The 21335-nt window shown below is 36.6% G+C and overlaps 1 protein-coding gene and 1 non-coding gene across 2 annotated transcripts in view; both read right to left on the reverse strand.

Moving 5' to 3' along the window:
- Positions 1 to 3569: 3569 nt before the first annotated feature.
- TMEM167A (transmembrane protein 167A) overlaps positions 3570 to 21335 on the reverse strand; it is a 33094-nt gene continuing 15328 nt past the window's right edge. Inside the window, exons 2-4 of the mRNA XM_036847638.1 lie at positions 16368 to 16477; positions 12170 to 12204; positions 3570 to 4447 (exon numbers count right to left, since the gene is read on the reverse strand). Coding sequence (XP_036703533.1) covers positions 4377 to 4447; positions 12170 to 12204; positions 16368 to 16477 — 216 coding nt within the window. The 3' untranslated portion in view covers positions 3570 to 4376. The remainder of the gene's footprint in view (positions 4448 to 12169; positions 12205 to 16367; positions 16478 to 21335) is intronic.
- Positions 14606 to 14740, reverse strand: LOC118893738. The gene has a single exon (XR_005019585.1). It is a non-coding gene; the product is annotated as a small nucleolar RNA U109 (small nucleolar RNA).

The following is a 21335-nucleotide window of genomic DNA, read 5'->3' on the forward strand; positions in this document are numbered from 1 at the left end:
ACCAACCTTGACCAGCCATGAATTAAAATACAGGTAAAACAAATAGAAACATTTCTCTATTCCCATCTTACTCAAAACATGGCAATTTCAATACTCTAACCAACCCCTAAAAAACCTTTCACTCATCTGACAATAAGACAAAACTAGGAGGCTCTTGCAAGTTCATTTTGATCTTTATTACATACCACAGACATATGCACTAACCAGAGAGTAGGATGATTTTTTTGTACTCTCAAAACCACAGGAAATATATTTCCACCTACCCTCTTTTTTCTCATATTGGAGTGGCATTTCAGATTACCATTTTGGGACTGGTTGAGGGCAAAGTAAAAGAAACTGTAGAAAGCAATGTATAGATTACATAATCATGAAGCTATTTTTGGAAGCTAGTAGTAACTTGCTGATTGAGAATAACAAGGCTGTGCAGTACTCACAATGCTGATATTACTCAGGTACTTATATTTTGTACATCTACTGTTACTGGATACCAAAGAAAGTAAAGAGGGGTCCCTAAGAATCTTCCATTCTTGTTTTCAGTTTCCTATGACCCAGTACTTCTCAAAGGCTTTGAAAGGAGCACATGTCCTTGTTTATTGGAAATCTTTTCTGTGCACCCAGGAAATGTAGAAATTGCAACCACCTTCGCTTCTTATGCACATGCGTGCTTTAACAATCCTGACTACTTTTGGCACTGATAGAGTATCAACTACTCAGAGTTCCTGGAAATACTTGACCTGACTGGTAAGTTACCTTGGCTTTATGCTATGCAGGTGCCTCTGGAGAGGACAGTATTGTATTCTTGGCCAAAAATAAGGTTGGCATGGATATATTCAACCTTGTTTACACATACACCAAGGGAGGATTTTATTTTTATTCTTGAATTTTTTTGTCAGGCAGGAGGAAACATATTCAACTTCAATTCTGAGGTAGATAATAGATAGCGATGAGAAAAATACAAGACCCTCTAGGATCTAACCTCTCTCCACCTTTCTAGGCTTATATCATAGTGTAGTTGACCCTTGAACAATGTGGGGGTTAGGGGCGCTGACCGTCTGCGCAGTCCACACTCCAGCCATATCCTACAGTCAGCCATCCATAAGCGAGGTTCCGTAGCCACAGATTCGACCAACTTGGGATTGTGCAGTACTGTAGCATTTACCACTGAAAAAAACCCAACATATAAGTGGAGCTGCACAGTTCAAACCTGTGTTGTTCAAGGCTCAGCTGTACTCCCCAAGTGGCTGGCATGACAAGCTAGGTACTGATGGTCCATAATATACCCCTGGTGCTTTTGCATATTGCTCGTAAATTCAGCTTAAGCCTCGCTCCTCTGGAAGGAAGTTCATATCCCTGACTGAGCTGTCACCTTTTTATTTTCTTCCAGAATCCTGGTGTTATCTCACTAATAAATGCTATCACATTGCACTTCATATAAAATAACCTCATTTCTCTCTCACCCACTACATTATGAACCACTAGAGGGAAGAAACTGTGTACTTGTGTTCAGTGATAATAGATTGAATGCACTCTCTTAATGCCTCTTAAAAATGCTGAAATATAAATATTCTATTTACAAGTGGTAGGTCTTTTTCACAAAACCAGGCAGAGATCTGTTCATTTTTGACATTGTGAACTTGAAGAACTTACTTCACTGAAATCTCAATTTTGTCCTAGGTTAGAACTAGACTGATCTGCATTTTACTAAGATGATGGTGTCTATTACAAGTTACATATTACTACTTTTCCCAGCATAGGACTGTTTTGAATCTGATGATGTAAGAACATTCAGGATAGTAGTGTCTGGCACAGCAGCATAGGCATTAACAAAATACTGGACTTGAATCTAAACTTTTTTAAGCCACAGAGGGAATTCAGCAGACTATGTCTTCTTTTGATTGAACATCTTTTAAGACTGCCTGGAAAGAAAAAAAAAAAAAAAAAAAAAAAAAGACTGCCTGGAAAGAAGGCATGCTCCTGCCATTGGCACAGCTGAGGCCAATCAGGAACTAAACATCAGCACAAAACAAATTCCAGGCAAGATGGAATCAAAAGATTCTGGAGCCAGGAAGGAGCTTAGGGAGGGTATTTGAATCTAGCAAGCTGTGGACTTTAGTGCCCATCATCCCATCCGGCCTTGCACCAAGACTATGTGACAAAGGAAGTCCATCTGATGTTTAAATTGATCCTTAATCCTCTTCTGCATCTTACCACCTCGCCAAGACCACAAAAGGAATATCTGAATATTCTGTGGGCTTAAAACTACCTACGCCGCCCTTTGGGTTAGAGAATAGGATTTAGTGGTAATTCTTTGAAAAAAAAATACATTAAAGAAAATGCTCATTGCTTTTCTTCACAGAATCCTGTGTCTTTCACCACCTCCCAAAGAGCTTGTGTTTCAAAAGGTCAGAATGTCTGGGGTCAGAAATAAGCTGCTTCCCATTCTGTTGTTCAGCATCTACACACAGTAAAAAATGTAAAAAATGTTTATATGATGTTGCCACAAATTTTCCAAAAAATTATTTCTTCCTCTACTTTCCACCTACCTCCTCTGAAATGCCAACTTAAAAGAAATGTCCTAGAACTGATTATCTAGAATAGTCCTCCCTTTTTCATATTAGATTTGTGTTTGTTAGTATATAAAAAATTAGTTGATAGATATAGCTTTTGGAAAGTCTAGTTGGCAGCAGAGTTGGACAACAGATGGCCACTCAAGAAACTAGACCCACAGAGGTGACTTACTCTGCATGTATATGCTGATAAGAGTCCTATTTTGGGGATACCCTGAAAATCCTTGACCTAATGCAAAGCCCAAGAGACAGTGCAGAGTAGGAACAATTATCATAGCCTGATTAACCTGTTTAAGGCAAAATATACCATTTTAAAGCAGCTATAGATAAGCCAGAAACGTACAATAAACAAATATACTGACAGCCAAACAGCAGCTTTTATCTTTTGCAAAAAAAAAGCAGGCAATGTGTAACAAGATTTTCTTCGATGTTTCCTAGAATTCTAAGTACTTTAAAGTGGTCCTAAAAATAGGTAACTTTCAGTTCCATACTTTGTTTCTGCAGAAACAGCTACTGGCAGGCTCATTTAAAAATAATTCTAAACAATTTTTTTTCTTAAAAAAAAAAAAGTTTATTCTTTTTATCTTTATGGGGAATTAACAGCTGACAACAATATCTAATTAATACTATGTGTAACGGGCAATTTTTAGTTAAGAAGTTCTCCTTTGCTTTGAAACTTTAACTGAATTTTGAAATGTTAACCATAAATGTGTAATAACTGCTCTACTACAAAATTTATAAGTCACATTTCCAATGTTAAATTACTGAAGGTCCTCCTTTATCATCAAAGCTCAAAGACATTTATGCCATGGCATATGGTAAGTAGATGTGAAAACTGTTTATCATCATGTAGTAAGTTACACAAGATTCCAGTTCAAGTTGATAGACAAAACATAAACTAGATTTAAAGTGCTGTATTAAAAAACAAAAACGCAGTTTGCATTTTGGGGTAATTAAAATGTAGAGACCTAACACTAAAAAGAATGAAAAACGCATATAAGATTATCATTCAGTTTAGCTCTTTACTCTAAGCATGTAGTCTTATTCCAAAAACGACAGTTAGCTGGTCAAATTTATGCTAAAGACATTTATCCATACTTAACCAGAGGTTTCAGAGACAATAACACCAGTCAGGTATTCTGAATTCTTTTATGTTAAATAGGAACATTTTTCTCAATAGCACTCTTAAGTCACTTCTCATTTATCTTCCTCCTTAAGAACTGCATAGGCTTGTTTTAAATAGTTTAAATACCTGTAATAAACTACAGTTTGCTAACAGTAGAGGTACTCTGGTTAATGCTCAAAATGATGTGGCCAGAGGAAAAGCAAGCATTATTAAATATGAATGCAGTCCTTATCAACACGAATTGAACCTTTTTTTTTCTTCAATAAAAAAGCTAGTCCAAAAAGTCTCATTCTATAAAGATTTATCATTTCCAAATCACGGTGAAAGGAACTTAAGTAATTTACCAATTTTGTTTTCTCCTATGTGCCTTAAAGATACCTCACTAAAAACTGGTATCTGACACAATAGAATGACATATGCAGAATGTAATATTGTAGTGACAGTACTGAGGTTGATTGTTACAGACATATTTAAACTCTGAGTATTAAATGGTTACATCCTAATTATTTATATAGAACATTGGTCCAATAACAAAAATAATAGAGAACAGCAGCTGAAAATTTATCTCATTCAATGTTCAGAGATAAAAGGGTTAACCATTCTTTCCATTATGTTCTGCAGATAAGTCCTTTTTTTTTTCATATTTAAATCTGATTGCAACTGAATTCTGGCATTTTTCCAAGCTACTGTATGAAGAGGATGCTGAAGGCCATTACAATACAGCATACTGCAACATAAGGACTCTTCCGTTCACCTGTTGGAAAAAAGGTAGATATATTCACGTTGATTAACTGAGTGGTTAGCATAAGGTTATTACTTACTACAGGAGAGGGGCATATAAAAAACCAAGATAAAATTCTTGCCTATGAAGCCCATATATTTAGGGGCAGGGGTGGGCAAAACAAACTACATGCAACATAAAAGTGAGTATACTCCAGAATGAGCTAAACTATACTGATCTATTTTTAAGACCACCTCCCTTTTCATGCCTTTAGAAAACCCTTCATGAGCCATTTCAGTGTCACTGCACAAACCCAAATATTAAAAAATATAACACAGAATGTAGGCTAAAGATCCAAATGAAATTATCTCAAAAACTCAATTAAAACCAAAGAAATATTGCTTGTTTTTTTCCTATAAAAAAGGGAAATTTCCACCTATAAAAAGAAGTTCAACATACAGTTTCTAGCCATACTTTTTTTCTTCATTGATAGCAATTCATGACAATTATAAGGGGTAAAAAATAAGCATTCCTAGATGAAAATAAACAGAGGGTGTTCAATCAAACTGCATTTTAAAAATCAATATAACGTAGAATGCTTAATAAAAACATATCAGAGAAAACTAAACTATTTCTGAAATGGATTTCATATCAAATCTTTTACAGTATAATTACTCTGGGTTAGAGATGTAGAACTTAGAACAACCACTTCTCTATTAGTCAATTTTCACATGTGTTTAAGGAGTGTTTGTTTATACTTGGAGACTTCCCTTTGCATGAAGTAGATCTGGAGTTGGCTTGTGAAACTGTCTTATAAACAGAGATCCTGTAATTGTGAGCTAACTCAAACTCATTTTGTTCTTTCCTGTTTCTTCAGTAATTGCAAGGCTGCACAAAGCACCAGGCATTTTTATGCTGCCTTGAGGGCACATAAGAAAGGAAGAAGGAAGGAGAAAGAGTGATGTGCTACTTCTAGGAATAATCCTGGGTATGTACCTGGTTCCTTTACAGAGATGGTTTATACTCACCTCACCTGTGTTTTTCTATTATGTTTAAAATAATCTTTTCTAGTAACTAAGTTCCATATTTCACTAGCAAGTTCAGTTAACTACTTCTGGAAAATGTCAATCTTGACCACTCTTATCAACTAAAACCTTGAAGGTCATCTTCATTTTCAGAGCTTCCTCACTGAGATCACAGTGATACAGTCAAAAAGTTTATATCTTTGTTCAATGGCAATATTCACAGAAGACATTACACACATACAAATAAAATAAACATTTGGTGTTTTTCTGAAAGGTTTTTCTCTCCGTAGACATTTAATGGACTGCATTCCAGCTAAAGGAAAATCTAGAAAGTGAGAAAATACAGTGTTTTTACAATATTATCTCAACTGGAAAAAAAAATCTTTTGAAACTAAAAAATACTGTGGTTCCTCATTTTTTAGCCATGCTGATTCTTTCAGGGTAAAAAACTCACGTTATCCAACAAAACAAGAACAACAACAACAAAACAATCAGACCAAAATTTCTGGTAGATCTCATAAGGAAGCCTGTTACTCACCATAGAGCTAGATACTCTCACTGTCTAATATAGTCTTCTTAAACACTAAAAGAAGAAACTAATATTGTCCTAAATTTTCCATCTGCTGGAAATTAATTTTTGAGGAAGTTTTTCTCTTCCTCATCCTCCAACTTAGAATGCTATAATTTACATATGGGTTTCATTTTCCCGTTTTTAATTTTCTTAAAAGAGACTGCCATGTGGTAGAGCTAAACATCTTTGGTTGAACTTGCGTAAGAATGTTACTTCTTGTCTGGTCTTAGGTCTCTATAAGTGAATGTGAAACAGTTGCTGTAATGTGATGTGTAACATGATAAGATGATCTGGCTGGGCCTTTTCCCATTAAAACTGCTTCCTTTCTTTGTGGATATATTCTGTGTCAAGATAAGAGAGGAGCATGTGGTTGAGAAAGCAGCACATCACCATCAACATTTTCTAAACCACTTTGCCAAAATGAAAAGCTAATGCTTTCCACATAATTGGCAAAAATGAATAACTGAACCATTTAACCTATGGTATTCATATAGTCAAGACAGGAAAATGGAAATACATGGGCAAGCAAAAAAAGGCACAGTTTATAATTAGACATAGAAATAGGTAGTACTATAGGATAACATGAAGAAAGCTATAAACTAGATGTCTGAAAACTTTAGCTATACTTTCAAGCTAAAATTGTGAACAAAAGGATCACCTGGATTGGCTACTAAATGGAGTTGTACAGTGTTTTCTAATTTATTACACAAAAGATGGATTTAAAATACCTTAATATTTTATTCATGAGCTAGCAACTTTAATGTTAGTATGACTCTAATCCAGTGATATTCCCTACTCCCTCAAACTGTCTTGCTCTTCCATATGTTCTCTCTCTTTTTTTACTGAAGAATAGTTGATTCAATGTTTCAGGTGTTCAGCAAAGCGATTCAGATACACACACACACACACACACACACACACACACACACATTTACACATATACTCTTTTTCAGATTCTTTTCCATTACAGGTTATTACCAGATATTGAATATAGTTCCCTGTGCTATATAGTAGGTCCTTGCTATTTATCTATTTTATATATAGTAGTGCATAACTGTTAATCCCAATTTCCTAATTTATCCCCTCCCCTTGCCCCTGCCTTTCCCCTTTGGTAACCATAAGTTTGCTTTCAATGTCTATGAGTCTATTTGTTTTGTAAATAAATTCATTTGTATCATTTTTTTTAGATTCCACATATAAGTGATATCATATGATATTTGTCTTTCTCTGACTTAATCTCTAGATCCATCCATGTTGCTGCAAATGGCATTATTTCACTCTTTTTTATGGTTGAGTGATATTCTACGACTGCAATGAACATTGGGGTGCATGTATTGTTTCGAATTATGGTTTCCTCTGGATATATGCCTAGGAATGTGATTGCTGGATCATATGGTAACTCTATTTTTAGTTTTTTAAGGGTTCTCCATAGTGGCTGCACCAATTTACATTCTCAACAACAGTGTAGGAGGGCTCCCTTTTCTCCACACCCTCTCCAACATTTATTATTTGCAGACTTTTTGATGTTGGCCATTCTGACCAGAGTGAGGCGATACCTCATTGTAGTTCCGATTAGCATTTCTCTAATAATTAGCAATGTTGAGCATCTTTTCATGTGCCTGTTGGCCATCTGTATGTCTTCTTTGAAGAAATGTCTATTTAGATCTTCTGCCCATTTTTTGATTGGGTTGTCTCTTTGATATTGAGCTGTACAAGCTGTTTGTATATTTTGGACATTAATTCCTTGTTGGTCACATCATTTGCAAATATTTTCTCCCATTCCATAGACTGTCTTTTCGTTTTGTTTATGGTTTCCTTTGCTGTGCAAAAGCATATAAGTGTGATTAGGTCCCATTTGTTTATTTTTGTTTTTGTTTCCATTACTCTAGGAGTCAGATCCAAAAAAATATTGCTGCGATTTATGTCAAAGAGTGTTCCGCCTACGTTTTCCTCTAGGAGTTTCATAGTATCCAGTCTTAAAATGGATTAAACACCTAGATGTGAGTTTATTTTTGTATGGTGTTAGAGAATCTTCTAATTTCATTCTTTTACATGTAGCTGTCCAGTTTTCCCAGCACCACTTACTGAAGAGACTGTCTTCTCCATTGTATATTCTTGCCTCCACTGTCCTAGATTAATTGACCATAAATGCGTGGGGTTTATTTCTGGGCTTTCTATCCTGTCCCACTGATCTATACGTCTGTTTTTATGCCAGTACCATACTGTTTTTATGACCATATCCTTGTAATAGTCTGAAGTCAGAGGGCAAGATTCCTCCAGCTGTTCTTCCTTCTCAAGATTATTCTGGCTAATCGGAATTTTTGTGTTTCTATACAGATTTTTAAATTATCTGTTCTAGTTCTGTGAAAAACACCATTGGTAATTTGATAGGGAATGCAACTGAATCTGTAGATTTCCTTGGGTACTATGGTCATTTTAACAATATTGATTTTTCTAATCCAAGAACACGGTGTATCTTTCCATCTGTTTGTGTTATCTTCAATTTCTTTCATCAGTGTCTTCTAGTTTTCGGAGTACAGGTCTCTAACCTCCTTAGCTTTATTGCTAGGTATTCTATTCTTTTTGATGAGATGGTAAATGGGGAAACTACTAGAGCTCATCAATGAATTTGGTAAAGTCGCAGGAGACAAAATTAATATACAGAAATCTGTTGCATTTCTATACACTAACAAACAACGAAATATCAGAAAGTGAAATTATGGAGACAATCCCATTATGTTCTCTCTTTGTAGTTTACGTGAGGTATTCTTACCAGCCTGTTCCTTAGCGAGATTACTTTTTTCCTTGAGTGACCTGGATCTTGAAGCAAGGAGTTTGGTGTATATATATTTACATGTACCATTAGCTATCAGCATTAGCCCTTGAGAGTGCTTTTTTGTCTCTTTCTCTCTCTCTTCTTGGTTACTTTTGAAGGGCTTAAGATTTCTTCTGTTGTTTCAGGGTTTGCATTGGGACTCTGCAAATGTGATCTAAAAGCATCAGAAAATACTACCTCTTGGGGAGATTGGCCAAGATGGCGGAGTAGAAACACCCTGAGCTCACCTCCTCTCATAAGCACACCAAAATCACAACTGTTTGCAGAACAACCATCGATGAAAAAGACTGGAACCTACCAGAAAAGATCTTCTACAACCAAAGACACAAAGAAAGAACCACAAGGAGACAGGTAGGTGCGGAAGACTAGCTGTATATTCAAGTCCCATACCACTGGGTGGGCGACCCACAAACTGGAGAATAATTACATTGTAGAGATTCTCTCAAAGGAGTGAAAGGTCTGAGCCGAACATCAGGCTCTCCAGCCTGGAGGTCCTGCACTGGGAAGACGAGCCCCCAGAGCACTGGCTTTGAAGGCCAGTGGGCCTTAATTTCAGGAGTCCCATAGGACTTCGGGGAGAGAGACTTCACTCTTAAAGGGCACCCACAAAATTTCACACACTCCAGGACTCAGGGCAAAAGCAGTAATTTGATAGGAGCCTGGGTCAGACCTACCTGCTGGTCTTGGAGAATCTCCCGGAGGAGCAGGAGGCAACTGCAACTCACCCTGGGGACATAGGCATTGGTGGCAGCCATTCATAGAGCTACTTCTACCATGGGGACACTGGTGCTAGCAGGCGCCATTGTGGAATCTTCCCTCTAGCTTATTAGTGCTAGGACCCAACCGTGCCCTGGCCCAACAGCCTACAGGTGCCAGTGCAGGGACACCTCAGGCCAAGCAACTCACTCGGTGGGGACAGAGCCCCACCCATCAGCAGACAGGCTGCCTTAAGACCCCCTAAGCCCACAGCTGCCTCTGGACATGGCCCTGTCCAGCAGGGTCCCAGCACCCAGTTCCCCAACCAGTGCGCAGGCACCAGCCCCAGAAACTCCTGGAGCCCAGCCCTGCCCTCAAGGAAGTCTGCTCTAGCCTCTGGACCAGCCTCACCCATCAGGTGGCAAACACCAAATGCAAGAAAACCACAATCCTGCAATCTGCGGACCCAGCCTGCCCACACCCCCCAGTAGGCCAGACCCTGCCCTGGGACCAGTTGGGACATGGTCCTGCCCAGTAGCAGGCCAACACAAGTTTCAGGACACCCTGGACTCCATACAAAACTGTGTCAGGAATCGCTCCCCACCCCCCTCAGTGGTGCTGGGAAAACAGCTACATGTAAAAGAATGAAGTCAGAATAGTTTCTCATACCACATATGAAAATAATCTCAAAATGGATTGAAGACCTAAATGTAGGACCGGAAACCATAAAACTCCCAGAAGGAGACGTTAAGTGGAACACTCTTTGACATAAATCATATTTTTTTTGGATCTGTCTCCTAAAGCAAAGGAAACAAAAGCAAAAATAAACAAATCAGACCTAATTAAACGTAAAAGCTTTCGCACAGCAAAGGAAGCCATCAGCAAAACAAAAAGACAACCTACACAATGGGAGAAAATATTTGCTAATGATATGACTGATAAGGGATTAATATACAAAATCTATAAACAGCTCATACAACTCAACATCAAAAAAACAAACAACCCAATTAAAACTGGGCAGAAGACCTGAATAGAAATTTTTTCAAAGAAGACATAGAGATGACCAACAGGCAGATGAAAAGATGCTCAACACTATTAATCATCAGAGAAATGCAAATTAAAACCAAAAATGAGATGTTATCTCACACCTGTCAGAACGCCTATCATCAGAAAGAACACAACAAATGTTGCTGAGGATGTGGATGGTGGTGGGAATGTAAATTGGTGCAGCCACTGCGGGAAACAGGATGGAGGTTTCTCCAAACAGTAAAAATAGAGCTACCGTATGACCCAGCAATCCCACTCCTGGGTACATATCCGACTAAAACAAAAACATTATTTTGAAAAGATACATGCACCGTAATGTTCAAAGTAGTATTACTTACAATTGCCATGATATGGAAGCAACCTAAGTGTCCATCAACAGGTGAATCGATAAAGATGTGGCATACACACACACACACTCTGGAATACTACTCAGCCATAAAAAAGAATGAAATTTTGCCATTTGCAACAACATGAATGGACCTGGAGGGTATTATGCTTAGTAAAACAACTCAGAGAAGACAAATACGGTATGATATCACATATATATGGAGTCTAAAAAATAAAACAAAGGAATGAACATAACAAAAAAAAGAGAAACAGACTCAGAGATCTAGAAAACAAACTAGTGGTTACCAGTGGTGAGAGGGAAGGGGGGAGGGGAAAGACAGGAGCAGGGGGTTCAGAAGTACAAACTGTAATGTATAAAATAAATAAGCCACAAGAATATATAGTACAACACAGGGAATATAGCCAATATTTTATAATAACTATAAATGGAATATAACCTTTAAAATTATGAATCACTATGTTGTACCCCTGTATCTTATGTAATATTCTACATCAACTATACTGCAATAAAAAAAGAATACTGGCAAATAAAATGCATTTTAATTCATTTACTTACCAATCATTTGAGAGTCTACTATGTGCTGGCCACTGTGTTAAATGTTATTATATACACAGTGTTATGGGACAATGTATAGTATATATTGTTATCTAACCATAAACACACTTAAGGCGCTACTAATCTTATTATGAAAAGTTAGAAGATATCCACATTTACACAAAGCTCAAGTATGACCACATACATGGATTCAAAAGATGAAATAGTTCATGTTTTCTAAAAGCAACCAATAAGATTCTGTGACCTATCAGAGGGCAATTAGATGGTTGCTCAGCAAGACTTTCATTAAATGGAAAAATCATCCTCAGTTATCAAAATGGTACACATTATACAGAATTGCATGCTGTATACTAAAGTATGCGTGCATAAAACTATACATATTTGTCTGAAATCTCCCCAAAACCAGGAATGCATAGTATTTGATATCTGAATTAGAGAGACTTTTGTCATATTTTCCATCTCCCTGCTAATGAAGTATTACGAGCTATCTATGAAGTCTAGTTTTAAATAGTGTCAGGAAAAGAGTTAGGTGGAACTCTACAAACTACTGCAAAATGCACATAGTTGGGAAGGCTGCACTTTAAAAAGTGACATTTGATTTGTTTGAACACAACAAGTAAATTGGCCAACAATTTACAGATGAAGAAGTGGAGAGAGATTATAGATAGATACTCACCAATTCTGGCACACTTCCAAAATATACCCAACAACCTGCATAGAATAAAAAAAAGTAGCTACTGTTTACTGGGAAAGGTGAATTATTCAGAACCATATGGAGAATTTATTATATACTAGTATTTTAACTGCTGATGCTTTGCTTTAAACTGAAATGTAGTTGATGTTGAGCCACCACTTATGGAGAAAAGTAGGACACAAAAGCTTATCAACCATCAATGTACAGAAACTGTCAGAAACTGAACATATGTTGTGTCACAGGTTAAGCCCAAAGTAAATTAATGTGAGAGTGGCAAAAATTTGCACCAGGGCTTACTATTAGAAGATTGATTCAGTCAACTTCAAGTGCTTTACCTTCAAAAGCAGAAAATACATATGCCCATTTAAATAAATGTTAACTTTGAGAAAACAGTAAATGGGAACAGTTGGTTCTGGATAAATTTTGACATTAAAAAATAAAACTCTCATACTGAAAAAACTTACTTCTTACTGAATATAGTTCTTTATTTAAATGATCTATAATCATGAACTCCAATGATAGCATTTACATAACTATAACATTAAATAAGGAGGAATACAAAAAATGAGCCTATATTTCAGTGTAATATATTCAATATATTTCAACATATACATTTCAATATAAGTGGAAAACCCTAGTTTCATATAATTGTATATGAAATTAACTAAATATGCCATTTAAAACACATATACTCTGGAAATAAAAATTAGACTAATATGTCCATTTCAATTCTATGAATGAATATATTATGAATACATATTATATGGATATATCACTTATTTTGCATGCATTAAAAAATACCAGCTCAATAAAAAAGACAAGTCATTCAATGAATAGAGATATTTGGGAAAAAAACACATTATAGACAACTATTCTGTTGGTGTGACAAAAGAATAGAATTATAAATAGTGTTACACATGGTTACAAATCAAGATAAATTAACATTACTTATTTAGTGAATTAGGATTGGTATAAGAAAATCATAATGTTTAAATTACAGGGAAATTTATAATTTTTTTTTTTTTTCCCAAAGAGATGGCTGGCAATGAATCATTGTATTTGAATGGTTAAGACTGAAAGAAAATGCTGATTCAATTAAGTTCTATACACTTTCCTCCTTTGAAGTATACAGTAAATTCCTGACATCAAAGCAAGAAGTCTCTTAGTATAGATTAAATGAAATGGCAAAAATACAAGTTTACTGTGAAGGATGGGCATTCTGACAGGTGAAACAATTTTCTTCTTATAGGAATAAAAAGGACAAAAATCATATACACTCTTGAAAGCAAAGGATCAGGGCTAGATTGTGCCTAAATTCAATCCTACTTAATTGGCTGCATAACTGTGAGCAAGTTATTTTACCTCTTTTATCTCTTTATCTCATCCTCATAGGGTTGTTACAAGGATTAAATGAGTTATTACACAGAAAGTCTTTAGAATAGTGATTAACATGCGCTGTGTTCAGTATTACACAGGCTAAAGGTGTATGTGACAATAACTCCAGGTATCACTTACAGTGGCTTACATTTCATCAAAAAATGAAAGACAACTGGTTAGTGATCTGCAAAGCCCTGGATGCTTGATTCTAAAAGTCTGTTGATTATAAAATGCATTACTGATTTAAAGCTCCTCTGGTTGAGGTACTCAGAGGCAGGACACCTGAAGTTCCTCTATGGGAAGCTTAGGGCCCCACAGAATAATCTGAAACCACATGACCACAGTCAAGGTCTTTTCAGGTCATATAGCCTAGAAATAACTAAAAGCCTCATTAGGAAATTGGTATAACACACTTAGCATATTGAAAGCTATTTAAATGAAAAAAATTTCCCAACTTGGCAACTTAAGAGATTAATTGGTACTGCTTTGGCCTTTTTCACGTATTTCCCTACCTAGACATTTCTGTAACATCCCAAATGCTACAAGGAACTTTATTAGCTGGTAAAAACCAATGCAGATATGCTGCTTAGTTTCTAAGGATATAAGCCAATAAGTATATCTGCTGATAAAACTATTAAGTCTACGAAAATATGAAGCAAGACAAAGTAGCAATCTTTCTCTGCTGCTTTTTAGTTCTATATTATTTGAAGCAGCAAAAAATTAATTTGTTATTTTCAACAGTGAAGTTATCAAGAACTCATTTTATCTAATTGGTCCAGATATCTTCACTTTAGCATGGAATACTCACTACAATGAAAGGAAAGCTTATTTTGAGTCTCATAAAAATACGCATTACAACAGAAGAGAACAATGACCAGTAAAAATTTCTTCTACAGAAAATACTTCATATGTACAAGTCAAAATAAAAAGGGCTTAACATTTATATAAATAGAAGCAAAGTTTTAAAAAAAGCTTTGAAACAGCTGACTATATCATTATATATTTTAAAATGTGAAAATAGGCATGCTATTTCTTTGGTTTTTATGTAGGAGAAATATACTACTACTCAACCTCTACTGTAAGGTTGGCAGCCCTGAGAACTCCTTTTTTAATGTAGCATGTTATGGATGTATTCCTGCTTCCAAAGGAATGAGGAGCAGACATTTCCACATGCAATCTACTTTTTTTGTCGCAGCATCAGAAAAGTACAAATACACTGTTCTGCCACTATGAGATTATTCTTCAATGACATAAACACTTAAATTTCTTATTAGACATTATGTATTACATTAGAAATCTAAACTAATGATCAATGAGACTGTTTATTGGATTCTACCATATGCTTTAACTATAAGTTAATCGTTGGGGTTGCAGAGGAAGGGTAGGAGGAAATAAAACTGGCTGGGTAGAAAGGCTTCAGGCACAACTAAACAACAAATAAGATTATATAATTTCAACAAAGGGACAAAGTATTGAGTGCTGAGTTCAGAGAAAAAGGTGGACTGATGAGAAGATAATGTCTACAAAGGAAGTGAGGCATTGTCAGAAAAACTGATGGACAAATAACATCTACTTTCACCTTCAGTAGGTTAAATAAAATCCCTCATGCCAATAGAGACCATCAGTTTATTGGAACAGGATTATAGATTTTCATTATTCAAAACTGGTTAGGGGTTCTATTTATATCTTTATAGATGTTCAAACAAACCTATGTAATAAAAAGAAAGGAATAGTAACAAAAGCCAAATGATTTAGATAATAGGATGTTTGAATAAATGTTAATTATGACCCCAAAGATATAATGGAGTTGAAGGAAAGAGAATTATTTCTTCTCATGGTTGAGTATCTACTACCTGGCCTCTTGTAGGGGCTTTTTATTAGTGGAAAAGCAGAGTTTGACCTTTCAGGATCTTAATTTGGCCCTTTTCCTTTCATCAAAAATAAAAAAGGTGCTGGAGATAATTAATTATTCCTATGTGAAGTATTCTACTATTTCATCCTATTATTTCTTAAGATGATTAAGTGAGGTACAGGATCTTACCACAAAAGAATTAAGACAATTGTGAATTCAAGAAATTAATAAATCTGTAAGGCAAAGAAAGTCTACATAGTTTTCACCACATGGTCTCTGTTTTTTTACATACTTGTCCTTCTGGTTGAACTCAATATGTATTTCTGTATTAGGAACATGGCAGTTAAAAATTTTAAGTCTTTGTGGTATCATATTAAGCTTAAAATTTTTGGGGGTGTGAACATATAATTAAAAGTGATGTGACATGCCCAAGACTTAATTTTCATTACTTTTTTAAGTAAGCTAAATAAATTTCTCCAAAGATGTTTGCTTTATGATACAGATGGGAAGCCTATATGATTAGACCAGTCTTGGAATGAAGAGGCAATGTCTATATTATTATTTTTATGGACACAGTGCTTATAAGATGTTTAATGCTTTCAAAATATGATAACCAATTTTACTAATATTCTATTAAATACTAAGGCCAAACACTGTCTTTGAAAGTACTAAACTATAGCTTCAATCTCAGAAACAAATCTATCACATCTTTTAAAATACATTTTTTTTTCAGTCCAACACATTTCAGGTCACTTCTGATATTTATATTTTTATTTAGTAAGCTTCTGTGAATATAAAGATTTGGATTTTTAAAAATAGGGAAAAAATAATGTAAAAAGTTATTACAAACTAAATTACATATAGGAATTAAATTATTTAATGACTTTCAATAATTGACATTCAATATCTCTAAGAACTAATTTGGGTGATTAGACATTATTAGTGACATACCCAGTTTTATTTCTGTCCAGGAGGCTGGGTGCCAAGGATCGGATATAAGCACAGGTACATATAAGCAGCAAGATTACAGTCAACAGACTCTGAAAATTGAAAATGGCAGACTAAAAAGAGAAAAAGAAAAATTAATGTCACAAGATAAACTGCACAGGTAAAAAATGTCAATTTCATATTAAGAATCATACTTTTTTCTTCAAAAAGGCAAACAGAATGACATGTCTGAGAACACTTTAAAAGCAAAATCACAAGGTATTCTGAGAGCATACTTTCCTCTCCATTCTTTGGGCTAAGGAATTCAGAAGATACAACAAAAATTCTAAATTCAAGAACTTAAAAACACTACCAAAAATGTCATGAATCCAAAACAGCTCACCAAAGCTTAACCAATAATTAATAGAGATATTCTAGGATCCCAGACTACTAGGCAGGACATGGGGTCTCCAAGCTCTGCAAGTAAGCTGGTTATATATGACCTCAGTTGAATACTGGCTTCTCTAAATCTCTGTTTCACATCAGTAAAACTGGGTGGAGAATGGGGAGACAGATTCAATGCTGGCTCAAGTTTCTTTCAATTCTGAAATTCTTTTAGAATAAGAATGCTTTAAATTTAAGTAATCATGTTCCATTTATTGACTAATACTACTAGCCTGTTAGGTTTTGGTGAAAGAAAAGCACTTGCTCATTCACTGCTGATTTTTTAAAAGTTATTAAAATAAAATTTAACACAGGATTCTGTTCCTGAAGAAAACTGTTATATGTTTATCACAATACTCATCCCTGAAGAGTGGACACTGTCTATCAACTCTGAATCTCCAGCACCTGACTATGTGCCAACCGCACAGTGGGAGCCCAATAAGAGATGATTGAATAAATAAAACAATTTTTAAAAAGTGCAGGAATACTACTGTATGTATAATAAAGAATAACATTTCCATTATACACAGGTAGCTAAAATATATCAATCTCACACAGTAGCCAGCAATATGCTTATTTAGTAAATTCAGAAGTACTTCCTGAGGGGGATCACGATGGCAGAGTAGGAGGATGTGAAGCTCACCTCCCCCAACAAACACATCGAAAATACATCTACATTTGGAACAATCCTCACAGAAAACCAATGGGAAATGGGCAGAAGATCTACTATACAACCAAAACTGCAAGAAAGACCTCCATGTAAGTAGGTAGGACAGGAAAAGAAAAAAAAAAAGCATCAGGATGGGACCTGAGCCTCTGGGGGGGATGTGTAAAGGATAAGAGGTCCACACAGTCAGGCTTAGCGAGCCCCCTTGCCTGCTGGGACAGACAGAGGGGCTGGAGAAGCCTGGACTTTACTTGAGAGGAGTGTGCGCAGGCTGGCCTGCTAACAGTCACGGTGGAGGGAGACTGGTGCTGGCGCCTGTACCTCACCACACTTCCCAATCAAAGTTTGAATCTTGCGGGGTTACAAATACCTACAGCAGCTAAGCAGTGAATCTCGGCAGACAAACCCTAGAGAAAGACTCCATTTAGCTGCAAGGAGCTAGTCCTGAGGGTCTGGGGTGTGGTCCAGGTCTAACAACAGAGTGCACTGTCCCACTGTCAGCACTCCTAAGGTGGGGGTGGGGGGGAAGGGGGTGGGTCTGGGCTTTGTCAGCAGCACCTGGTGGAGCACAGAAAGGCATGTATCTGGTACAAAGCCTCTAGGGAGGAGTACTCAGTGCTCCAGTTCTGCCCACCCCACACCTCTGCTTGGAGTTGGATCTGGGGTGGACAGGTCCTGAGAGAGGCCTGCCACAGAGGCAGTCAAAGTCCCAAGCAGCAGCCCAACCATCTCGATTCATGCAGCCACAGCACCCTGGCCCCCAGTGCCAGCCTACTCCATACCACAGCCTAGCACTACATCTAGGACGAACACAATGGAAAAAGGGAAGCAACTTTGGACTGCATGGGAGGTACATAGGTTCACTGTGACCACATGGGCCTCACCTGCTTCAGCAGTCACCTCCTTTGGGACAGGGCACGCACTCAAGGGCAATGGAGCCTCATCAAATCCAACCCTCAGGGCTTCTACTCCAACAACTGGGGAGGAGGCCCTGACTCCAACAGGCCATGGAGCAATGAGGGGGCTCTGCCTAACACCCAGTGCAGGCCCTAGACTCCAAAACACCAATCACATCCCCATCAAGGCGATAACAGCCAGCAGACTCTGGGGAGAAGAGGTGGCTGGCATCCATACCAAAACCGGCCCTCACACCAAAAATACTGGACTCACACAGAGTACACATGATACTCCCACGTTGAAAACACCCCTTTCAAGACCACAGTAGAAAATGTTTCTCCTAAATTCAGACAGAAGAAGGTAAACAAAATGAAAAAGGAGAGGAGCTACTCCCAATTAAAAGAACAACAGACATCTGAAAGAAATGAAGCAGACCTCACCAGTCTCCTAGACCCTGAGTTCAAAAAGAAGATAAAAAAAGTGCTAAAGGAATTAAGATTACCAATAGAAATGCAGATCACTGTAACAAGGAACTAGAAACTACAAAGATGAAGCAATCAAAATTAGACAACTCAAGTGCTGAGATAACAACCAATCTAGAGCGATCAACAGCAGACTAAATAACACTGAAGAACAAATAGTGATCTGGAGAATAGAATGATGGAAATCACTCAATCAGAACAGCTAAAGAAAAACAAAATTTAAAAATGAAAACAACTTACGAGATTTCTGGTATAACATTAACCATACCAATGTTCACATTACAGTGGTCTCAGAAGAAGAGAGGTAGAAGGGGATTGAAAATTTATTTGAGGAAATTAGGGCTAAAAATTTCCCAAGCCAAAAGAAAGAAACAGATATCCAGGTACAGGAAGCACAGAAGGTCCCCAAAAAGATGAACCCAAACAGATCTATACCAAGACATATCATAATTAAAATGGCAAAAGTTAAAAACAATGAGAGAGCTCTAAAGGCAGCAAGAGAAAAACAAAGAGCCATATACAAAGGAATCCCTATCAGGCTATCAGCTGAATGAATCCTCTGCAGAAAATTGCAAGCCAGAAGGAAGTGGCATGATATACTCAAAGTCCTGAAAGGGAAAAACCTGCAACATACTTTACCCAGCAAGAATATCATTTACAATAGAAGGAGATAAAGAATTTCTCAGACAAGCAAAAACTAAAAGAATACAGCAATACTAAATCTACCCTAAGGTCTCCTCAAAAGAGAAAAGTAGCAAGAATTTATACGAAAGTGAAAATTACAATAGGATAGGCAAATATATAAAAGGATTGAAGATCATTTAAATAAGACATTACATTGATTAAAAACAAGAAGGGACTTCCCTGGTGGCCAAGTGGTTAAGAATCCACCTGCCAATGCAGGGGACATAGGTTCGATCCCTGATCCAGGAAGATCCTACATGCTGTGGAGCAACTAAGCCTGTGTGCCATAACTACTCAGCCTGCGCTCTAGAGCCCGCGAGGCACAACTACTGAGACTGCATGCCACAACTACCGAAGCCCATGCACCTAGAGCCTGTGCTCCATAACAAGAGAATCCACCGCAGTGAGAAGCCCATGCACTGCAACAAAGAGTAGCCCCCGCTCACTGCAACTAGAGAAAGCCCATGTGCGGCAATGAAGATGCGATGCAGCCAAATCAAAGACAAAAACAAAAACAAACAAAAACAATTGTAGAAAGCAAATAGAGATAGTTATGGGTCAACATACTTGAAAACCCAGTTAACCACAAAATAAAAAACATACAATAGATTCACAAAAATCAAAAAGAAAGGAACTCAAGCATAATACGAAAGAAAACCATCAAACCACAAAAGGAAAAACAAAAAGAAGAAATCAACAAAGAAGTACAAAATTAACTGGAAAACAAGGTTTAAAATGGCAATAAGTACATACCCATCAATAACTACTTTAAATGTCAATGGACTAAATGACCTGATCAAAAGACACAGAGTGGCAGATTAGATAAAAAATAAGAACCTACAATATGCTACCTACAAGAGACTCACTTCAGGGCTAAGGAGACACATAGACTGAAAGTGAGGCTATGGAAAAAAATATTTCAGGCAAATGGAAATGACAGTAAAGTGGTGGTAGCAATAATCATATCAGACAAAGTAGACTTAAAGTCCATAAAGAAAAAGAAGGACATTATACAATGATAAAGGGATCAATACGAGGATATTACACTCAGTAACATATATGCACCCGGTATAAGGACCTAAATATATATCAATAGAATACTAACAGACATAGAGGGAGAAACTGGCAGAAATACAATAATAGTAGGGGACTTTAACATCCCACTGACATCAATGGACAGATCTTCCAGACAGAAAATCAGTAAGAAAACAGATGTCCTAAATGACACAATAGACCAGTTGGACTTAATTGACATCTACAAGACACTACATCCCAGAAAACCAGAAAACACATATTTTTTCAAGTGTACATGGAACATTCTCTAGGATAGACCACATACTGGGTCACAAAACAAGCCTCAACAAATTTAAGAGCATAGAAATTATTTTAAGTATCTTTTCTGACCACAATGGTATGAAACTAGACATCAACCACAGGAGGAAAAATGGGAAAAGAACAAACATATGGAGACTAAACAACATGCTACTAAAAAACCAATGGGTAAAGGATGAAATAAAAGAAAAAAAATCAGAAAATACCTTGAGACAAATGACAATAAAAACACAACCTTACACAATCTATGGGATGCAGCAAAAGTGGTTCTAAGAAGTTCATAGCAGTACAGGTCTTCCTCAAGAAACAAGAAAAATCTCAAATAAACAACCCAACCTACTACCTAAAAGAATTAGAAAAGAACAAACAAAACCCAAAGTGAGCAGAAAGAAGGAAATAAAGATGAGAGAAGAAATAAAGATTAAAAAAAACCCCAAACTAACAGAAAAGATCAGTAAAACGAAGAGCTGGTTTCCCAAAAAGATA

The sequence above is a fragment of the Balaenoptera musculus genome, chromosome 3, assembly GCF_009873245.2.
Source record: "Balaenoptera musculus isolate JJ_BM4_2016_0621 chromosome 3, mBalMus1.pri.v3, whole genome shotgun sequence".
NCBI lineage: Eukaryota > Metazoa > Chordata > Mammalia > Artiodactyla > Balaenopteridae > Balaenoptera > Balaenoptera musculus.